The 20,420-nt window shown below is 50.3% G+C and overlaps 5 protein-coding genes across 5 annotated transcripts; 3 read left to right on the forward strand and 2 right to left on the reverse strand.

Annotated features, from left to right (window-relative positions):
- Nucleotides 1-1,126: 1,126 nt before the first annotated feature.
- On the forward strand, nt 1,127-6,680 carry Aud_004370 (uncharacterized protein; the record flags this gene model as incomplete). Its single annotated transcript, XM_043289310.1, has 2 exons — nt 1,127-5,460; nt 5,534-6,680. The coding sequence occupies 2 exons, from the start codon at nt 1,127-1,129 to the stop codon at nt 6,678-6,680; spliced, it is 5,481 nt and encodes a 1,826-aa protein (XP_043145245.1).
- Nucleotides 6,681-7,358: 678 nt separating this feature from the next.
- On the reverse strand, nt 7,359-10,601 carry canA (putative cullin binding protein CanA; the record flags this gene model as incomplete). Its single annotated transcript, XM_043289311.1, has 3 exons — nt 7,359-7,775; nt 7,842-8,180; nt 8,235-10,601. The coding sequence occupies 3 exons, from the start codon at nt 10,599-10,601 to the stop codon at nt 7,359-7,361; spliced, it is 3,123 nt and encodes a 1,040-aa protein (XP_043145246.1).
- A 1,251-nt stretch (nt 10,602-11,852) lies between these two features.
- Nucleotides 11,853-14,337, forward strand: Aud_004372 (RNA lariat debranching enzyme; the record flags this gene model as incomplete). Its single annotated transcript, XM_043289312.1, has 3 exons — nt 11,853-11,906; nt 11,968-12,069; nt 12,124-14,337. 3 exons carry the CDS (start codon nt 11,853-11,855, stop codon nt 14,335-14,337), a joined length of 2,370 nt encoding a protein of 789 aa, XP_043145247.1.
- Nucleotides 14,338-14,778: 441 nt separating this feature from the next.
- On the reverse strand, nt 14,779-18,334 carry Aud_004373 (RTP1/Tango6 family protein; the record flags this gene model as incomplete). Its single annotated transcript, XM_043289313.1, has 3 exons — nt 14,779-17,563; nt 17,610-18,193; nt 18,245-18,334. 3 exons carry the CDS (start codon nt 18,332-18,334, stop codon nt 14,779-14,781), a joined length of 3,459 nt encoding a protein of 1,152 aa, XP_043145248.1.
- Nucleotides 18,335-19,031: 697 nt separating this feature from the next.
- Nucleotides 19,032-19,838, forward strand: Aud_004374 (alpha/beta fold hydrolase; the record flags this gene model as incomplete). Its single annotated transcript, XM_043289314.1, has 1 exon — nt 19,032-19,838. One exon carries the CDS (start codon nt 19,032-19,034, stop codon nt 19,836-19,838), a length of 807 nt encoding a protein of 268 aa, XP_043145249.1.
- Between the last annotated feature and the right edge of the window lie 582 nt (nt 19,839-20,420).

Below are 20,420 nucleotides of genomic sequence, written 5' to 3' on the forward strand. Positions count from 1 at the left end.
TAATCGCTTGAAGTGCTGCTGCAGTTCGGTCCTGCATCTGAGCAACTGAATTTGGAAGCACGTCCGCGTATATTTTCTCATATCTTCTGGACCAGGGTATGCTGGTACAGCATGGCTGACAGCTGTGAATTGTCCTAGATTAGTCCACTAAGGTCACATGTGAAAAAAGTACTTAACGCGTGTAAATGCCACAGCAACCAGACGTGTATGCTTATGTAATGCTACCAATCTCGGTATTCAAAACAGTGACATATACAAGATATACCTCTGTAGGTGGCACATTATGAATATCTACATATGATGGTACCTGCTGAAAATCAATTTGCAGCAGGCCAGTTTACCTCAACAGACTTGCGCTTGCACCATATACCAATCTTTGACGATGGCCTCAAGAGCTGCCGCTTCCTTACTGCCTACAGACAATGCCTTGCTTCTGCTACAACCAGTAGAAGTAGTCCCTCATATTGTATCCACTACGTCGCTGGACCCCTCGCTTCTGGGGCGTTTCAACCGAGTGTGTATGGATTACCCGTAGACAGAGCTTAGCAACTTATTATTTCTCCGAAAGAGTAATGGATCCGATTATTGCATGACAAGCACGTAGTGAGAAGCGGGGATGGGCAGACTCTCTCTGTTATCGCCTATGTCGAAAGAAATCCAGCAAGTTCATTCTTAGGAGCAACAAGCATATGCTGAAGGATTAAGATGTTCCAACCACATCACTACACTGAAATGGGATATTTGTAATTTGCTTCTCGACCAATGCGTTTCACGATCTGTGAGGAGAGCCTTTGCAGTGATATTAAAGGCCAAAAAAACCTGCTGGGGTTGCCCCGACCACCCTTAAACTTATCGATCTCAACCGTGTTCGAGCTCCACTTCCATAACACCGTCCCTCTGGACTGATAATCAAACATACAGCTTTGCTACTACACTTTTAATTGCTCGAGAGCAACTTCATACTCAATCTTCATTTGAATATGCCCCTTCTTCCGACTTCTGCGGTGGTAATTGGTTGATATCGTTGTGGATCCATCTAATGTTTTGTTTACTGGTTGTGCAATTCACTGCAGCTTTGTGATTGCGAAACGCGCCCGGCTAGCTCAGCGCAAAACCATCATAGAAAATGGGCAACACACCATGGCTGGACAATCTCTCGGACGACTGGGTCTCGACACCAGGCAGCCCAACCAGCCCCGTTCCTTCTCGATCCCTCAACCACTCCCGCCGTTCCAGTATCCAGAACTCTCCAAGTCGCATTCCGATCTCCGCGCGTCGCTTGGCCGAACAACAATCGCCTGCCGATGGAAAGAAGAAAGTGACTCGACCCTGCCATTTTTACAAGAAAGAGCCTCCGACGCCTAAAACTCCCAGAACGCCGAAGACCCCGTCGAAGTTGAGATCACCGGTACCGGACAAAACAGGAAAAAGCCCCAGGCCCAGTCTGCCTTCCGGGCGTAAACAACAGCCCGCTATGGATGCTAGATCACCGTTGCGGTCTGTCTCTAATGTTTCTAGCCAGTCCGGCCAGCAGGATACTGTTCAAGTGAGACAGAAGAAACCGAAGGCGAAGGATACGACACCTGAATGGCGGAAGCGACTTGTCCATGGAGAGTTGCCTTCTGGCGAGCAGCGAGATTTGTTTGCGCCGATAGGACTGGAAAGCGTTTTTAAACCTCCAACCCCAGGCTCAGAGACAAAACAGAAAGATGCCTTTGCAAAGATGAAACCGGCCGATGATATGTGGGATTTTACGAATAACAGCTCCACGCGCAAACACACCAGAATGCCCAGCAAGCTTTCAATCGAGACGTCCGGAGCGAATAGCGAGGATTCTCTGATCCAGGATCCTGAGCAGCCAGAAGGAGCAGCGACAGTCCAGCGTGATAAACAAGAACCAATCGAAAGCCCTACGCCGTCTTCAAATGGAACCCTGGAGATCAAGAAAGCGCCTGACAAGGACGCACACGATATCCATAAAAGAGGTCATGATGCATCCCAGAAGGAAAACCAGATGCGCACTGCAAGCGGATTGGAGGATCTTCGCAATGAAGGTATTACGCCGATCGTGTTCTCGCGGGTCAATACTGTGGAAGGACAGGCCACGTCGGAGGTCATAAAGTCAGCCCTGAAACAAGTGACGAACAAGCTTGAAAGACTTTCGGTCGGTGCACGGGAGCGGCCGGATTCTAGAGCCAGCGATAGCGTTTTGCTCCATCAGCAAAATGAACTCGTTGACTCTCTTCCAGAAGATGACCTACTGGATACCACAAGTCATTCTTTACCTCAGGACCTTTCCACTGGCACTCTGGACTACCGGGGACGTGGCGCCTTTGCCAACATGCGTGGAGCGCAAGACCCAAACGACGGTTTCTTTCCGCAGCGACGGTTTTCCCCACCCTCCTTTCTCTCTCAACGTCTCTCTCCATATTTGCCCTCAAACTCGAGAATCCGCAGTTCGCCTCCCTTTTATAACAAGATTTCTCGTGCCACAGAACCCCCAACTTTACCAAGACCTTCTTCTGCCTACGCTGGAGCACCTAATGGTGACAGCAATCCCATTACCATGCCCTCTTCTGGGAGCCCTCTCAAACTCTTTGGAAACCATGATACCTTTACCAACAACAGGCTTCTGCGCCGAATGAGCCAGTTTGAGGAAACATTTGGCGATCTGTCCGAGGAAGACGAGCCGGTTTCGCCTTCCGAAGAGGCCAGGCGTAAAGGAGAGAGCCGAAGTTTCTTGCATGTGAGACAGGAAACGCCTGGCGATCGCTCCACGAGACGACAAGAACGTCCACGCTCCCGCAACATAATAAAGCCTAGAATTAGCCGATTTGGTGATGGCGAACTCGATCATTTTGATTTCTCTGATACAAGCCCGTATGAACCCAAATTCTTGAATAATGACGTCGAAGAGTCCAGCTTCCACCCCTCTTCTCGCAGAAAGCCTTCTGGTAGACGACAACATCCTCGAAACAGTGCTTTTGGAAACCACAACCGCGACTCCGAGATACATAGGCCGAGCTCCAGCCGAGCATCAAGAATGAGGCCGCAGCCCGGCGTTGATCAGGTGGACAATTCAGACAACTGGGAAAACCAATGGACAAAGGACACCCCAGCCAAGGATCCGAACCCGAAAAGGCGCAGAACCATTCTCAGCCTTGATATCTCGGGAGGTGAAGTTTACGGGGTAAGTGAAGGCAACGGTCAGCCGACGGATAATTTGTCCCTACTGCAGAGAAGCTTGATCCAACATGGCATGGATCATGGTAACGAGGAGTCACTTCTTCCACAAGAATCCACACCAAGACCCAGGACCCCTACCCCAAGTCAAACAAGGTCCTCGTTGAGGAAGAGATCTTCGTCTAACAGAGATGGGTCAGATCGTGATCTAAACGCCCGCATAGGCGCAAGGTCTCCCCAGGAGACGAAAATACCAATGGTGAGGGTGACAGGCGTCAATGAACAGATCCGAAAGGGGTCAATCACGACGCAAGACTTTTTGAACGAAGCAACGAAGATTATGGACATAATCCGAGCAAAGGGCAAGCCCGCTGGTGGCCTCTCGAGCGTCGAGGAGTCTGATACCGAGGGTGACGACGCCGAGACGTATGAAGATGAGTCAACCCGAGAAGAATTTTCGCGCCCTCCAAGTCGTGAAGGTGTAGATATGCGCAAGTTACGAGAGCCTAAAGAGCCTAATCCTCGGATCTTGAGCCATCTCAAGAGATTCCAGGAACATGATGACCCGGAATTTGGTGTCAACTCTTCCGTGATGTCTCTGCACCTGGAGAAAGGTGACAGTAAAGGAGGAGAGAATCTTGGGCACCCGAAACAGAAACACCCTGGCAATCTGGCTGAGGAACGAAATACTGATGTGGACCCTCTCCTGACGATGGACACCCACGTTTCCTCCAAAACCCTGAGTTCACGCTCGATACCCACTGCCTCTTCCTTCAGCTCACATGCGAAGGGCGTGTTGTCTTCCGATCTTGTATCGCGTTTGATCCCCGAACAGGTGAACGGGTTTACTTATGATCGTTCCAAGCACCAATGGGTCAAAGAGAAGCACGAACAGTCCCAAGAGAAGCCGAAGGGTGACGATAGCGAGGAGGACCCTTTCAAGGATATCCCTGACCTCAGCGTCGATGAACTACAGGAAATGATGAGGGTACACAGTTTATCCTCATCCGACAAAACAAAAAGTTTTCCTCCGAGTCAAAGAGGTGAAAGCCTCACAAGTTCTGTTGGTACCAGAATATCTGACTCGAATTCTGGCTCTGGCTCACAACCAGCTGTTATCGAGGCGCCGGCTAGCGGTAGTACTCTTCGTTCCAAGTTGACTTGCTTTACTTCTAGCGCCCCGAATTCAGAAACAGGAGCCACTTCATGGGGTACGGAGGAGCAGAAAGACACTGAAACTTCAAGTGAAGTTGAGCACGAGATCCAACTCCATGAAGGGCGCCTATCAAAGCCTCCACGACATGGCCGAGACATTCATCATCAGGCCAGGGTCGTAACGATCAGCTTCTCTTCTCCACTAGTTTCCCATATTGTCTACAACGATGGAAGCCAAGCAGGATCCGTACGTCACGCGGCGAATACAATCGAACAAGGTGCTGGAACTACAGCACAAGGGCCATACGGCCGCCCACGGCCTAGTCGACCTTCTCAACTTATCGCAAACCGTGGCTCTCCGGGAGGACAGACTTTCCTACAACATTTGCTCTCCAAAACAGAAGATAAGAGTGAATTCGCGGGCAATGATCTAAGCATACTCGGAGGAGATTCCGGGGACATAGAGTCTACCCCTGATAAGGATCATCCAGAAAACTCCATGATGTACCTCACACAAACTGGCTCGGATACAACATATAGTTTCCATCTTAGTCCTCTGCCTGACTTTACCGCCGACGGGATTGACCAGCCATTACACCTTGAATTGAGTTACGTCGCTCAGCGCACGCGCTCTACATCCTTGCGCCAAGTCCATGGGACCTTTGCTCTGGCGACTGAGGATCTGGTCAAACACTTGACCGAAGTGGAACCTTTTGAACCGTATTGGGATCATGTACGACGCTTGGTCCTTCGAGACAAAGGGCTGATAACGCTGCACAAATTGAACGAATTTTGTCCGCGTCTAGAAGACCTTGACGTCTCGGACAATGAGATAGGCCAGCTGGGTGGTTTGCCCACGAGTCTGAGGACCCTCAGAATACCACGGAATTGTCTTTCGAACTTGACTGCGTGGGGCCATTTGGTTAACCTACAGTATCTGGACGTATCCAACAACGAGCTGGACAGCCTGGACGGCTTCGGTAGTCTTATTCATCTTAGAGAGCTCAAAGCAGACGGAAACAATATCCGGAATATTGATGGTATACTTGATCTGAACGGCCTTCTGACCTTGAAGCTGAGTAACAACTCACTCGCGGCGGTTGATTTTGGAACTGGGGAATTGTGAGTTGATCAGTTATTGTGGTTTTACTCGACGTAACCTGCAATGCTAACTTGTTTCTCCATTTCCGAGCAGAACTCGCTTGCAAGAATTAGACCTGAGTCACAACCGGCTGGTATCCATTCGCCACCTCGACTCCCTCCCATCCTTGTCAAAGATTGACCTCAGCTCCAACCAGCTGAAGCAGATCGATGTGTCAGCGCCCTTACGGACGCTACGGTCACTGAAGCTTGGAAATAATCAGCTTCAGACTCTTGATGTCAGCATGTTCCCGTCTTTGAACCTTCTCTATATTGATCAGAATTTTCTGTCTACGGTATTCGGTCTTGAACGGTGCCGCGCCTTAGAGATTCTATCAGTTCGCGAGCAAAAGTTGAGCAATCAGAAAAATACATACCTGGACATCGACCTAGGAAAAACCAAAGACATCCGCAAGGTATATCTTTCTTCGAACAAACTATCAACGCGGGCTCTCTCACCCTCCGCCCCACTTTTGGGCTTACAACTTCTCGACGCTGCCTCATGCAATCTCCAGAGTCTACCTGCAGATTTTTCCTCGAACTTTCCCAACCTAAAAGTTCTGAACCTCAACTTCAATTCCTTAAGCAGTATCAGTGAATTGGTGGGCTTGAATTGCCTTTCCCGGCTGACTATTGCTGGCAATTCTATCGTACGAATGAGAAAGCTCTGCCAGGTTCTGAGTCGAATGGGACGGACCAAGCAAGGACAGGGTTGCTCTCTTCACAAGGTCGACCTGAGGGGAAATCCCCTTACGTTGCGGTTCTATCCACCGGCTCTGACTGGGAACGGGAAAGATGTTGACAAAAGGGGGATAAGAGCAATTTCGGAAGGACGAAAGAAGAGAGCAAAGGGCCGCTTAGATCTTGCCTCTGCCCTAGCTGATGTAGGGCCGCATGAAGGTGATATACGTCCGACGCTTTGGGAGACACCTGCCGACACAGAGCTTGAAATCGACGATCCATACACTCTGCCAACTGCAGATTTTCAGGCAGACCAGAAATACCTATCCCATCTGGATGACACGACACGTCTTCGCCGCAGAATATTTGAGCTCATACTGTACGCTGGAACCGGCGGTTCGATCAAGTCCCTGGATGGATTGGAATTTCGGCCTGTACTAGCCGAAGGTTCCGATATGGATCACGCATGGTCGAAACTGGAGCAACTCGGCGTGCTGAAGAAAAAGGCTATTACTCAATAAGAATTTCCTTTCTTTTCCCAGTTGCTGTCAAAAGCTTGGCAACAATCATTTGTCTTGGGGTCGGTTGGTTATCTGTTTTATATTGGAGGAACGGAGTTTGGCAATTGCATTCACGGCGTGACTATTCTGAGCGTATTCTTACATCGAACCTCTTTTTCATTCCTCCGCTTTCGTTGTTCCCATGTTGGAGTACTTAATTGCGTTGTGATGACGGTTGGGCGTTGAGTGGCGGCAATACATTTGCATACTTGGAGTTCAGGTTCACGAGGTCGTTGAGCGATACCATTTAGCATTAATGACAAACAAGCATATTCTCATATATGACAGGTCTGTGTTTATCAGTCGACCCTTGATTACCCTTAATCAGGTCCATAGCTGCTCCTAGGCATATGCTGTACTACGTTGTTGAGGTCCGTCTAATTGGATCCTCAGATCATGTTACAGACGGCATCGGTATATCTTACTGGTCCTGATTGATGGAAAAAGGCTACAGTTGGGCATCCAGTCATTATCATTGGTTAAGCCAGTAGAAATCCAGTCGAGACAAGCGAGTATCCATCTCTACCCCTCGAAGGACTTTTTTAGAGCCCCTGTGAACAAATGCACAGCGCGCCATGATCGGTACCATTGCCAAGCTTTCTCTTCCATCGTGATGGCGCTCTTTCTAAAATTGCACGCCTAGAATTCCGTCTCGAGGCTCTTGAGCTGGGTAGCAAACGTCTTTCGAACCCATTCCATGTAAGCTTTCCACTTGTGATGGTCACCGGAGACCTCAGCATTGGGAAACGCCTTGCTTAGTTCTCGCGTCACCTTGAGGACACCCATGGAGGCCTCCTGTGCTTTCTCGAGTTCCTGCTTCACTGCATTATCCTTGGGCTTGAAGGACAATACGGCAGAGTAACGTTCCGAAAGCTGGTCGAGGTAGCGTTGCGTTTCTTCTGGCGCGATTGGGATGAGTTTCGAGGTCATGAGGTTGCATATGGTGCGAATGTCTTGCTCGTCTTCGAGTCCGGCTAGGATACGGTCGAAAAACTCGGAGACATGGGTGACGGAGAATGCGGTGTCCAAGGAGGCATAAAGTGTTTCGTAGGCGCTCTGATAAACGTTAGTTCGGTGAAGCTGAAACGAAGCGTCAATATGCAGGTCAGGTATATCACGTACCTTACGCAGCTCTAGGCCATCGTCAACCTTGTGCTTGAATGGACCCATCTGCACCTCGCGGATGAGTTCAGGTTTGACCTGGGTGTCGCCAAAGACCGCCGGAAGCAATTCGCTAAGGTGAGGCAGGATAATATTCATCTTGTTGTGGATGGCGGAATTGAGCGTTGTCAGAGCGAGGCGGTGGTTACCAAGATCACGGTCACTGAGCATGTTGACCAGAAGCGGGACAATCAGAGGTCTCAACACATCGTTGTAAGTGCCCCGCGAATCTGTAAGAGTGTAACGGAATGCAGATATGACAACACCTCGAATATTTGGATCGGAACTGGAGAGGTAGTCCTAGAGAACTGAAGTCAGAAAAGGGAGAGATGTGGACAAGGACTCAAAGCTTACCTGGAAATGCGGGATGTAAGCCACCGGATCAATCAATGCCAGGCGACCAATGCATTCTGCTCCCACGGCACGATTGTCCTCTTCTTCCGAGACCAGAAGGAGAGCCTGCCATAACTTGACAGCAATAGGAGCTACGTCAGGACGAACAATCTCGGGATGTTGGAGTAATTCCTTAACGGAGTGCAGAAGCAGATAGCTTCGAGGGTTCGATTTCGTAAGGCCATCCAAGATGATGGGCATGTAAGTCTTCACGTTACCTGCGGCTGCGTTTCCGAGAGCAGTAGCAGCAGCCAGCCTGACCTTATCAGACTTTGAATCGAAGTGGGTGATGAAAAGATCTGGAGTTAAGGAGCACGCGGAGCCCATGCGAAGACCGATTTCACCAATGATGGCGAGTGCAAGGCATTTCCGTTGAGCGTCCTGCGCAGTTTGTAATTCGGTCAAGAAGTCCTCCATTCTAACGCCTAATTTGGGACCGCCATGAACAAGCAAAGTTCCAATCGCTCTTCCAACCACGGACGTATCGCCGTTGATACCGACGTCCCGAAGCAGCTTCTGCATCAATTCAGCTCCAGCACCTTCCTCTCCGACGACCTTCACCAGGAGAAGTAATGCCTTCAGCACAGTGCCAACGAGTGGAGCGAGAACAATAGAGCATAGGGCGGAGACCAAGCCTTCATTGACAAGAAGCTGGGCATTACCAGGTATGAGCTTTGCCAATATAATGAGGGAGGGTGCAAGGAAATGAAAGTCATCAGCACTGATTAAAGGTAAAAGGCAGTCCTCCAGCTCCTTCATTGTCTTTCCGTTGTAATGGATCCTTGTACTGGGGTTCATGGCCAAGCTACGCAAAGTTTCCAGGCTCGCACCACGCAGAACGCGGTCCGACTTGCGCAGTTGAGCACCAAGTTCCACAGTCACCTCACTGACCCAGGCTGCGCTAACGTCTGTCTCCTTGGTGCAGAGAACAGCTATATCATCCACCGCGCGGACAGAGGCAAGACGTGTAGTTTCATTCCTCAAGCGATCTACCAAGACAGAAAGACCCTTTGATCGCCGATCTGAGGACAGGAAATCAGCGCCCTTTTCCCCAGACGTACGTGCCAGAAGGACACCAAAGACATGAATGGCACGCTGCCGAACTTCAAGGTCGGCACTCGTATCTGTGATACGAGAGAGGATCTCATCGTACAGCTTTTCTAATTGCGACGCGAGATCACGAGAATTTGCAGAGACACGAGGTGGGGTCAGAGCTTTGATGATTTGCTCGACAGCTCCAAGAGCTTCGCTGCTGACCTTGTAGTTCCGGTCGTTGACAGCACCGATCACGCCCGGAATCAAGGCAATCAGGAAGGGCAACAGTGCTTCGGATGTGTGGGTTTCGGCAATGGCAGCGATCAGACTCAGTGTTTCAGTCTGCAGGGTTCCGGCACTGACAGCGGGGCCAGCGGTTGCAGTTGCATTGCCTGTGGACGAAGACTTCAGGACATCAGCAATAGGATCTTCGATTTGCTGCAGATGATCGGCCAGACCGCCATAGCGCACGAGAGCCAGGCTCTTGAGTAGGACAATGATAGCTTGTCTCAAAGGCACCGAAGCCGACTTCCACATCTTCACCAAACTCTGGACGATAATCGGAACCGATCTGCTTAGCTCAGCCTGAGGACCGGTCTTCGGCGACGATGGAGCGATAACTGGCGTGCTGATTGCGGAAGAAGTACCGATGCTGGGCTCAAAATCAATCATACTAGCATCGCTGTCTTGTCGTCTCCTCTTCCTCGAGTTCTTCGATCCTCCCACTGATTCAAGAAACCCATTTGAGGTTATAATCATAGCTCCTTCGCTAGTCTTTCGGACGAGAGCAGTCATGGTTGAGACGACCTCAAGCTTCACACTCTCTTCTCTCTCCTTCTTGAACCGAGCAATGAGAGCGGGCGCGATTTGCTGATACAAAGCAGTATCGTCCAAAGCCCGAGTACGCCCATAAGTTGAGATCACAGTGTAAAGCAACTTTGCTGCACAGCGTCGAACCTTCCAGCTCATATCATCAATATCGCTATAGCCTCCTTCATCTTCAAAGTCACCGAATTCGTCGTCTTCCAAGTCGGGCTCCTCTGTTGCGTCATCCTCGGAGCCATCATCCTGAGTGCCTCCCATTTCCTCATCGTCTTCGACGTCAGCCACATTAGGATCGTACTTGAGGAATCGAAGGGAGGATTTGACAGCGTTCGCTAGGTAAGGTTGCATTTGCTGACTGCAAGAGCTAATGAGCGTCTCCAGCGTTACTAGAGCTGTCTCACGGAGCTCGTCCGCCTGGGGGTCGTGCTCATCATCGTGGGAATAGTCAGACATCGAGTCGGAGGACATCTGGCTAGCTAACTGTGCTTGTAACCTATAGACTGCAATGATGTGTTGTTGCCGAATCAATGAGGAGAACGAGAGCGCGATCGTTGTTGCGATCTACGGCGATACAACGAAAGCTGGAGAAGCTTCCCCAATGATGTTAGTAGCAGCCCCGCGCTAGTCCCAAAATAACTCGGATGCGAAGTAGCGCCGAATGCGCGGGCTTGGCACCACAATGCTGCAGAATCCCTGAGGTCGTTCACTGCTGTAGAAAATCGAACAGATCAAGAGACTGAGATAGTTTTGATTGAGATTGTTGCTTTGATGCCAGAAGAGCTTGTAGTCCGCCTTGCTTTCTCGCTTTCGCACGTTTCTTGCTACTGGCGTTGTCGGCTGTTTTACTGCTTCGGTCCGCCTCAACCGATTGTGCAGTGGGAGAAACAGATTTTGCAGTGGTGGATGTCGTCGACTGAGTAGTAGAAAGAGCAGTCGCTGTTGTGTCAGGCCTGGACGTTATATTGGGACGTGCTGCTGGTTTAACTGTTTTTCGATGGCAACGAAGGCATTTGTAGACCGTAGCACCAACAACTGAAGCTTTCTTGGAAGCAGAAGAACTAGAGGATTTTGCTTTTTGCTTTCTAATTTCGATAGTCCTGGTCCTCTCAGGATTTCTGATACTACCACATGCACCACATGCGAAGTCAAGTTGCCGTTGAGTCAGAGGTTTGAACTCGTCATGAAGAATTCGATTATGGACCATTAACAAGTGAGATGCTGTTGAAGGGCTGAGCGAGTCCAGCACGCTGGCAGAGTCCCTGAGATAATTTAAGCGAGGAGTATGGTCACTGATAGGCATATCGTCAAAAGTAAAAAAGCTTCTTTGGATATGCGGGTAGAGGTTATTGTGAATATCAGCCCATAGGGAAGGAAGCAATAGTTGGTTGTCTGTTCTGTTGTGCCACAGAAAAAGTGACGGAGAACGGGATTCTCACAACCCCAACTAAATCTTCTTCATCCGTTAAACGTTCATTCACTTCTGAGCAGATCACGCTGCCAGCCTCCTTCTACTCGCCTCCCTGAATCACTCACTTTCCTCTCTCTTTTCCTCTCTCTTCATCCCTCTGACTTTCTTTTGCTTTATTTCCTTCTTCCATCTCCCTCCGTCTCTATCTCCTTTTCCTTTCCCCACTTGCCTCCATCTTTGCACATCTTTGAATCATAGAATACGGTGTTTGTCTACCTCGAATTCTGTCCCTTCTGACACTATCCAAAATAATGGAAGTGTCCACAGCGAACTCTGCCCCGTTCAGGGTCGCTTTTGAAGGTTGCGTAAGTTTCGCGCCTATTCTCTATACCCGAAGCCTACCTACTCATGCTAAAACAATGTTAGGGACACGGCCGACTTGATGACATCTACGCCTCTGTCGCAAGGACAGCTACTCGAAGGGGCTGGGATGGCGTCGATCTTGTGGTGATCGGAGGAGACTTCCAAGTAAGAATGATTCCTAACTCAAGTGTCCGTTCTGCCTCTGACTTTCCAACCCAGGCCGTCCGCAACTCAAACGATCTCGCTTGTATGTCAGTGCCTCAGAAATACAAGCAGATTGGCGACTTCCATGAATTCTACAGCGGAAAGAAGATCGCCCCTTACTTGACTGTCTTCATTGGGGGTAACCATGAAGCAAGCAACTACATGTTCGAGCTTTACTACGGTGGTTGGGTGGCACCCAACATCTATTACTTAGGGGCAGCAAATGTCATCCGTTGCGGCCCTCTTCGCATTGCGGGCTTGTCTGGCATCTGGAAAGGCTACGACTACCGAAAGCCACATTTTGAGCGTCTTCCCTACAACAATGATGACGTGCAGAGCATTTATCATGTGAGAGAGTTAGATGTACGCAAGCTTCTGCAAATTCGTACTCAGGTTGATCTTGGCTTGTCCCATGACTGGCCCAACCAAGTTGAGCTTTGCGGTGACTACGAAACGCTTTTTGCAAAGAAACATGGGTTCAGAGAGGATTCCAACAGCGGCCGACTTGGAAGCATTGCCGCCAGATTTGTTCTTGACCGTCTGCGCCCTGCCTTCTGGTTCTCGGCCCACTTGCATGTGAAATTTGATGCAGTGGTTCAGCATGGGGACAACTTGCATGCGGATTCTCTCGGACCGACGAAACCCATTGCGACTTCTCAGAGAAACCCTTCCAACACATCTACTCTCACAACCTCTTTTGGGATGGACGGTGCCGTTGTCACCTCGCTCGTACTCGGTGATGAAGACATGCCGACCGAGGAGACCCAGGTTCCACACGATCTTGCTGAGAACAAAGGGCATGCCACCGCCACTCATATGGAAGACGAGCACGTGGAAGGGCCTTCCAGGGAACTACTACTTGCCACTCAAGAGATGACTCAGAGCAACCCAGTTGGCTTTTCTCGCACCAGCTCACCGCTTAAGCGCGTTCACGGCGATGATCAAAGCCGAATTTCAGCGTGGAATAACTTTCATGCAGTGGCTGCAAGAGACGAAACAGCGGAGAATATTCGTCGCTTGGAAGAAGCACACGACACCTCAGCTTCGGATGTCGCACATAGTCTAACATGGCGCAAGATAAGTGTTGACGAGGATGATCCCGTGCGAAAGATCACTAAGGTTGAGAAGCCGGTTGACGAGGACGAATTGGAAACCAAGAAGCAAAAGACTGACCATGCCCTAAGCGCTACAAAGAATTCTGACGAGATCCCTCTCGATCTAGATAGCGATTCCGATCTGGATATATCTACGACGACTGAGACACAGGCCGCAGCTCAAAAGCAGGATGCAGTTGTTGTGCAACCGGCCACCTCAGGTGTTCCTGGCGATGGTGCGCCAAAGGCTTCAGGCGCCATCCAACAGGACAAACCTCAGGTTAGAACTCTAGTCTCTCAAGACGTTCGCAATCTACTCCCTACGAGCTTCTCTCGGCCTGAAGGTGCTGTATCCCAGGACGTTCGTAACCAACTTCCCGCCAGCTTTTCTCGGGTGGAGGGTGTAGTCTCCCAAGATGTTCGCAACCAGCTCCCCTCGAGTTTCGCACGTCCTCAAGCCAACTCAAAGACCGATCCGTCCGTCAGTGAATCTGTTCCTGAAACAATTGCCAACAAGACCACACGTTTCCTCGCATTGGACAAGTGTGAGTCAAAGCGACATTTCCTGGAACTGCTCGAGATTCCGATTGTTTCTGATCAGAATGGCACTCAACGCGCTCGTCCTTTCCGCCTTGAATATGACAAAGAGTGGCTGGCTATCACTCGCGTGTTCGCCAACGAGTTGCAGCTGGGCGATCCCGCCGTTCAAATGCAGCCGGACCGTGGCCAGGCATTCTACAAACCCCTTATCGAAGAGGCCGAGCAGTGGGTTGAAGAAAACGTCGTCAAGGCTGGCAAGATGATGGTCCCAGAGAACTTCACCCCCACTGCACCTTTCTTCGATCCCGCCGTCCCTATTACTACTGACGAGTTGCCCCCTGAATACACTAACCCTCAGACTGCTCAGTTCTGTGGACTCATCGGAATCGAAAACAAATTCCACCTGTCGGACGAGGAGCGCCAAGCAAGGGTTGAGGCTGGCCCTCGTCCCAACAAGCCGAAGCCCGAAGGTGGATGGAACCGTTCCCGCCGTCGTAACTACAATAATAGCAATCGCGGCGGCGGCGGTAGTCAGTGGCGTGGAAGAGGAGCAGGGCGCGCTCGGGGACGAGGTGGCGGTAATCAGCGCTGGTAAATATCTGAGCGTTTCGCGGTAGACATGTTCTTCCTTTCTCCAATTTCACGGGCAAATTTGTGTTGATCAAGGATTTCCCCGTCATGTACGAAGACCCGGATAATGGGATGGCTGTGATAGCCTGGAACGTTCAATGGGTATCTGATTGATGGTTTAGGTGTTTTACTGGGATGGCGTGGCTTTCGGTGGGTTTTACTGGCTCTGCGGTTCATATCGAAATGTCTCTACGAGAATGGTGTGCAAAATGGCTCTTGTCTGTAGCTTAATGATAACTGAATTGAGGAGCCTAAAGCAATTTACGTTCCAGATGTTGGGAAAGCGGAGCAGACGCTCACGCATTAGTAATTCGCGGAGGAAACACACTCTTACAGGTCATTCGATTGTAGCGTTGCGCACAAAGTGACCGAGAAACACTTGACTAGTTACAGAGCGCCGACGAGATCACTCGATTTCTTCAATCCGCGGTCTTGCACCTTGCCTGTCAGCCGTCGGATCGATGTTTAGCCCAGCTATCCTATCACCCAACTCCAATCTCGGTTGGATCTCGTCTGCATCTCCGCCCTGCGTCCCAATGCCCCATAGAAGCGACTTCTCCAGCCACGCTTCCAAGCTCTCAATCAGCACGCGGATGTGACCACGAGCAATGGTGTCTGTTTCTTTGGTTTCCACGAAGGCCAAAATGCGAAGCATATGAGGGATATTGCCTATTGTTGCGGGACCACGGATTTCTTCTTGATTCTCCCAACGGTTCCGGGTACTTTCATCGGAGAGGGAGAAGCTAAATCCCAGTCCCCGACCTCCTTGTGATTCCCTCGCCGTATCAACTGCTTTGAGGATATCGAGGAGAAGGACGACGCTTGAGCGGCGGAGAATTGCTGATTCAGGCCCAGGCTCCAAGGTGAGGGTGTCGAGCGCTAGATAAACTGCGGATGAGGCTATCGATGGGCCCAGACCTGTAATATTCGTTTGAACCGCGGAAGCCAGGATGGAGAGCGCAGACGCCCGGACTCGGAGGTCATCTGGCTCTTCATCTGGGTGAGTACCTGCAGCCCAGGCGGACACAATGTTTGCGAGATGGGCAGCTTGCTCTGGAGTCTCGTTATCGGAATCATCCTCTTCTACTGCCTCGGCTTTGGAGCTGGTTGGCGTTGTGGTAATGGTCCATCCTGGAGGCATAGCGGGCTCCTTATTTCGGCGCTCTTCGCGCTCTCTCGCTCGTCTTTCCTTCTCGAGCTCTTCCTTTCGACGCTTGTGCGTCTGCGCTTTGCGCGCTCGCCGTCCTGCAACGGCAATCATACCCTCGCCGAGAATCTTTGCTGTTTCGCCTGTCAAGGCCTCTCCGAGATCCTGAACTGTTCGTAGTAAGGACTCTCCGATTTTGAGTCTCTGGTCAAGACCGATGGTTTCGGTTCTGTCGATGTAGCGGTCCACCAGTGTTTTCACGACAGTGCGTGGGTGCCTCGATGCTAGCGTTCCGATCAACTTGATTGCGTTTAGATATATGAACTCGTCGTCGGCGGCCGATCCGGATTGATCGGTAATGATGGACAGAAGCAATGTTAACGTGGAGGGAATGTCTAGGACTGGCGAGGATTTCTTGATGAGATCAGAGAGGAGCGAGAATCCCTCCGCTTGCACGGGTGGGAGATCAGAATTGAGATTGGCCAATGCTCGGCGATGTGTCTCAAAGTCAGAGATCTGAGCAGGTGATTTTGCAGGGCCACCTTCTTCGGGTGAGGTAATATGGATCTCCAACAGCATGGATGAGGTCGTCCCTGGCTTGGCAAGAGACGGCGGTAGATGTGGTATAAGCTCATCGAGCACTGACTTCAGCTCTTGAAGAACGGGCAACATCTCCTTTGTCACAGAAAACTCGGGGGAGGCCAGCACGGTGGAAAGTAAACTGAACACAGCCGGCAGTGATTCGGCTGCGTCAGTGCCGGTCACATTTACCTCTTGCCCATGCTTTTCGTTCGAAACAATATTTGCTAAGGATGAAAGTGACACCCCTTTGGAGTCTTGCGGTTTGATCTTCTGAGACGCCTTGACCCTGTTCAATTCGCCTTCGATAACTTGCTTTATAAGCTCAAGCACTCGAAGGGGCCGCCGTGAAAGGCTATCCTTGAAGTTCTCCAGGAGTACTTCTGCTAGCTTTGCGCTTACTAATTTCTGAATGATATTGGTTGCATCTTCGGTATCCGAAGGCAACTGCAGCCGGTCCAAGGAGCGCTCTTGTGCTGGTTGGACAAGCCAACTCCGGCTCACGTAAAGAAAGATATCGCCAGTCCGTTCTTCGCTACTCGGGTCAGCTCCCAGCAAAGCGACAAAGAGCTTGGCCCGGGATTGTAGTGTATCAACCAGCCGCACAATATTCGATCTTTCCGATTCCCCACTTTTACGCTTTTCTAACACCAAGAGGTTGTTGGAATCAAGACCATAAGTCCACGTCGCACCACCGTCCCATAGCAGATTATCGACCAGCTTCTTCAAAGGTTGGGTTCCGACCGATATGCCAAAATATGTCTGTAAGATTGCCATGACTTTTTCATGGAGCTTTGGTCTTTGTTGCTCCAGCGAAAAACAAGCCAACCCCCATAGTGGTAGAAGAATGGGATACACAAGTCTCTTGACAAGCCCAGGATTCGGATGCTGAAGCGTCAAGCTACTCAGTCGTTCGATTGCCAACAGCAAGGTTGGTTCACAAATGACTGTCGGGCTCTGTATGTCCTTTCCTGACACATTCATCCATTGCTGCGTCGAAGCATCATGCTCCCCCGCAAGTACCTTGAAGATTGGTTCCACGAAGATTGAGTGACCTATTGTTCCGGGGGGCCCATAAGCTCGCTTACCAAGTATGCCGTTGCCGATAACATATGCCGCGGTCTTCTTGAAGTCGGGATCCTCGCCGTCCAGCAATGCTAAAAGCTGCGGAGCAATCCTTGTAAAGTAGGAGTTCGGATCCATTCCTTCGGGTACTGAAGAAAGCAACCGCGATATCTGCATGATGCCTTGTACAGTGAAATGGGGCCCATTTGACAGCTGGGTCTGAGACTCGTGTCCTAACGAAGGAGCAAACTGGGATGCTAGAAAGACGATTGTCTGCAACACTCCGTCCTCACGCAGAGGCACCCGCGAAAGCTGACTAGACACGATACTTTTGAACCAGGGAGCAGGATTTGACTGAAGAAAGCTGGACAGGGTTGATAATAGAACCGAGCTGGGTGTTCTGCTTTTCGTTAGTGGGCGAAGTACGGGCGAAGGCTTAGACATACTCATCAATCAGTCTAGAAAATATCTCGCGGTATTTTCCCTTCGTATTAAGATGTGGGATGCTCGGATTATAGGCCAAGTCTGCCGCAGCACTGACTAAATCGCTCAGGATACGACCACGAATAACCGGCTGTATGCTAGGTCTCCCATCGAGAAGTATATCTGATAGGATATCCATGATGCGCTCAAGAAGGAGCATATGCTGAGGCTTGTCATGCGCAATTTTGTCTTGTTGCTGAGCAATCACACCAGCAGGCAACACGGAAATGACTCTCTGCTGGAGAGGTATCCCTACTCCTGAAGAGAGTGAAGGGTAGACACCTTCAAGAGATATCAAGTCGAGCATTGCATGCAGCACTCTTCTTCGCTTTGCATCCTCGAGAGCAGCATCTTCCGATACATGATCGGGCTGAGGTGAACCGTGGGCTTGATCTACTGGCGTTACGAAGGCAACATGGATGCGAAAGAGTATGCCCAACGCCCTTTCAACAACGGCCGTCCTTTCAGAGCCATCATCTCCAGTCCCAACAGGTAAATGCTGGCTCAGGATCTCCAAAAGGGATTTCCCGCGATATTTCTGAATTTCCTCTTGCAGTTAGTCAGCATCAAAATTCAAAAGAAAAAAAATCGCCTCAACTGCTGAGTGGTGCGTGCCTCGCTGAAGGACTGGATTCAAGAACTCGTAAGCAGCATCAAAAGCCTTTTTGATACTCGTTGGATCTCCCATTATCTTTATGCCTTGCTCGGCTGGCGTCATGGACTCTTGTTCGCTGATGCAATCCGGCTGATGATAATGATGCGGCATATCAACACGTGAGATCTGTACGCCAACCGAACTGAGTTTAGCGCCATCGGCCCCGATCTATTCCCTTTTTAGAGAGGTACTGACACAGTGAGAAGCCCTCAAATCCCTTCATTACAAGTAGTTGACTATTCCATGTGGAAGCTTTGCTACTTCCTTGACTTTGCCATCCGCGCGCAAGATGCATACATCTATACTAGTAAAGCACATACTCTTTGAAGTAGAACAAAAAGAGCTTTCATGCAAACATGCAAATATTAGCTCTATGGACTATGGCGCAAGGATTACGATGTCATGGCATCCCCTTGGACGAAAAAAAGTAGAAGACGGTAAAGATATGTTCTACGGGAGGTGGGATCCTGAATCTGAATCATCGTAAGCATATTTTACGTAGCGTAACTCAACCGTCATATTTCTTCATAATTCAACCGATGTCTCATTAAGCTTCACTGTCGACCGATGCAGGCAGCGGCAAAATGACATTTCGCCGACCGAATTCACACGACTTTATTTTTGCCACTGCATTCTTTGTATTCCGGAAATATATCTTAGACAATTTTTCTAGCTAAGGTACTTACTGTCTAGTAGTATTCCATACTCATCGAGTATTCATTGGCATATCATGTCTGTCACTTACACAACGATCCCGCTCCAGGTCAAGGGCGTCAACCTTGACCTGTCCACGATCCACAGCCTTAACTCGCGGCCGCCAATTCTATTTCTGCACGGCTTCGGCTCCTGCAAAGAAGATCTAGCCGACCTAACCCTCCACCCGGCCTTACAGCAGTATGGGTTCATCGCCTTCGACGCGCCGGGTTGCGGGCAGTCAACAAGCGACAACCTGTCTGGTATAGACATTCCTTTCCTTGTGGCAACAGCAGAAGCGCTCCTCGCCCATTTCAATATCACCAGCTTTCACCTCATCGGCCACTCAATGGGCGGACTGACTGCGCTCCTCCTCGCACATTGCTATCCCGACCGAGTCCTAAGCTTTGTAGACATCAAGGGCAACCTTGCGCCGGAGGACTGTTTCTTGAGCCGCCAGATCTTCACTTTCCGCTCGGACGACCCGGAGGCATTCTTCGATGAATTTATCGACCGCACGCGCAAGTCAAAGTCCTTCGCTAGCGCTTTGTATGCCAGCACCCTTCGCGCGCGGGTGCGCGCACCGGCGATACGGCCCATCTTTGAGTCGATGGTTCACCTGTCCGACGAGGAGGATCTGCTGGGCATGTTCCTGGGGCTGCCGTGCCCGAAGATGTTCATGTTTGGGGAGGAGAATCGGGGTCTGTCGTATCTGGGGAGGTTGGAGAAGCAGGGCGTGGAGCTCGCTGAGATCTCCGAGAGCGGGCACTCTCCCATGTACTCCAACCCAGTCGAGATGTACCGTCGGATTGCGGTGTTCCTGCGCAGTATTAGTTTAGACTAGGTAAATATGCTGTAGATATAGAGCCGAATAAGACTATAGAACGAGCGACGAACGAATTGGCCGAAGAGTGCAACGGGGTTCGATGGGTGCCCTTTTCAACGTAAAGTGCTAACAGCCCTTAACGGACGCTTCAAATTCCTGCTATCACTTAGTCGTAGCAAGGTGAGTCTATGTTTTCATCTTTCTTTTTCATCATTCTAGCGCGCCGTTCTGGGAGCTACAGGACCGGTGGTAATCTCCGAGGCTGTACAGCCAGACATCCTTACAACACCAACAAGGCTATGTTTCACATCCTTTGAGGTACGAGGCAATTTTTTGTTTTGGCGGCTCTGTATCGAATTCAACCACACTTTTGTTTTTGTGGGCCAGTCCTGAAGAGAACCTTCCTGCTGACTGCTGCTTGGTTGGCTGCTTCGCCTGTCGCCATTGCAGAACAGCGTCTAAGGCTCAAAGTCCTCAGAGCCGACGACAGTGACTACAGCCGGCCTCGATAATGGGAGCTTCTTTCAGGCATATTGTCAATGACGATTGCCCTTGTGCAGAGGAGATCCGTCGAAAGACAGAATGATACCATGCCAGGCA

Source organism: Aspergillus udagawae (assembly GCF_001078395.1).
Source record: "Aspergillus udagawae IFM 46973 DNA, scaffold_3, whole genome shotgun sequence".
NCBI classification, from domain to species: Eukaryota; Fungi; Ascomycota; class Eurotiomycetes; order Eurotiales; family Aspergillaceae; genus Aspergillus; species Aspergillus udagawae.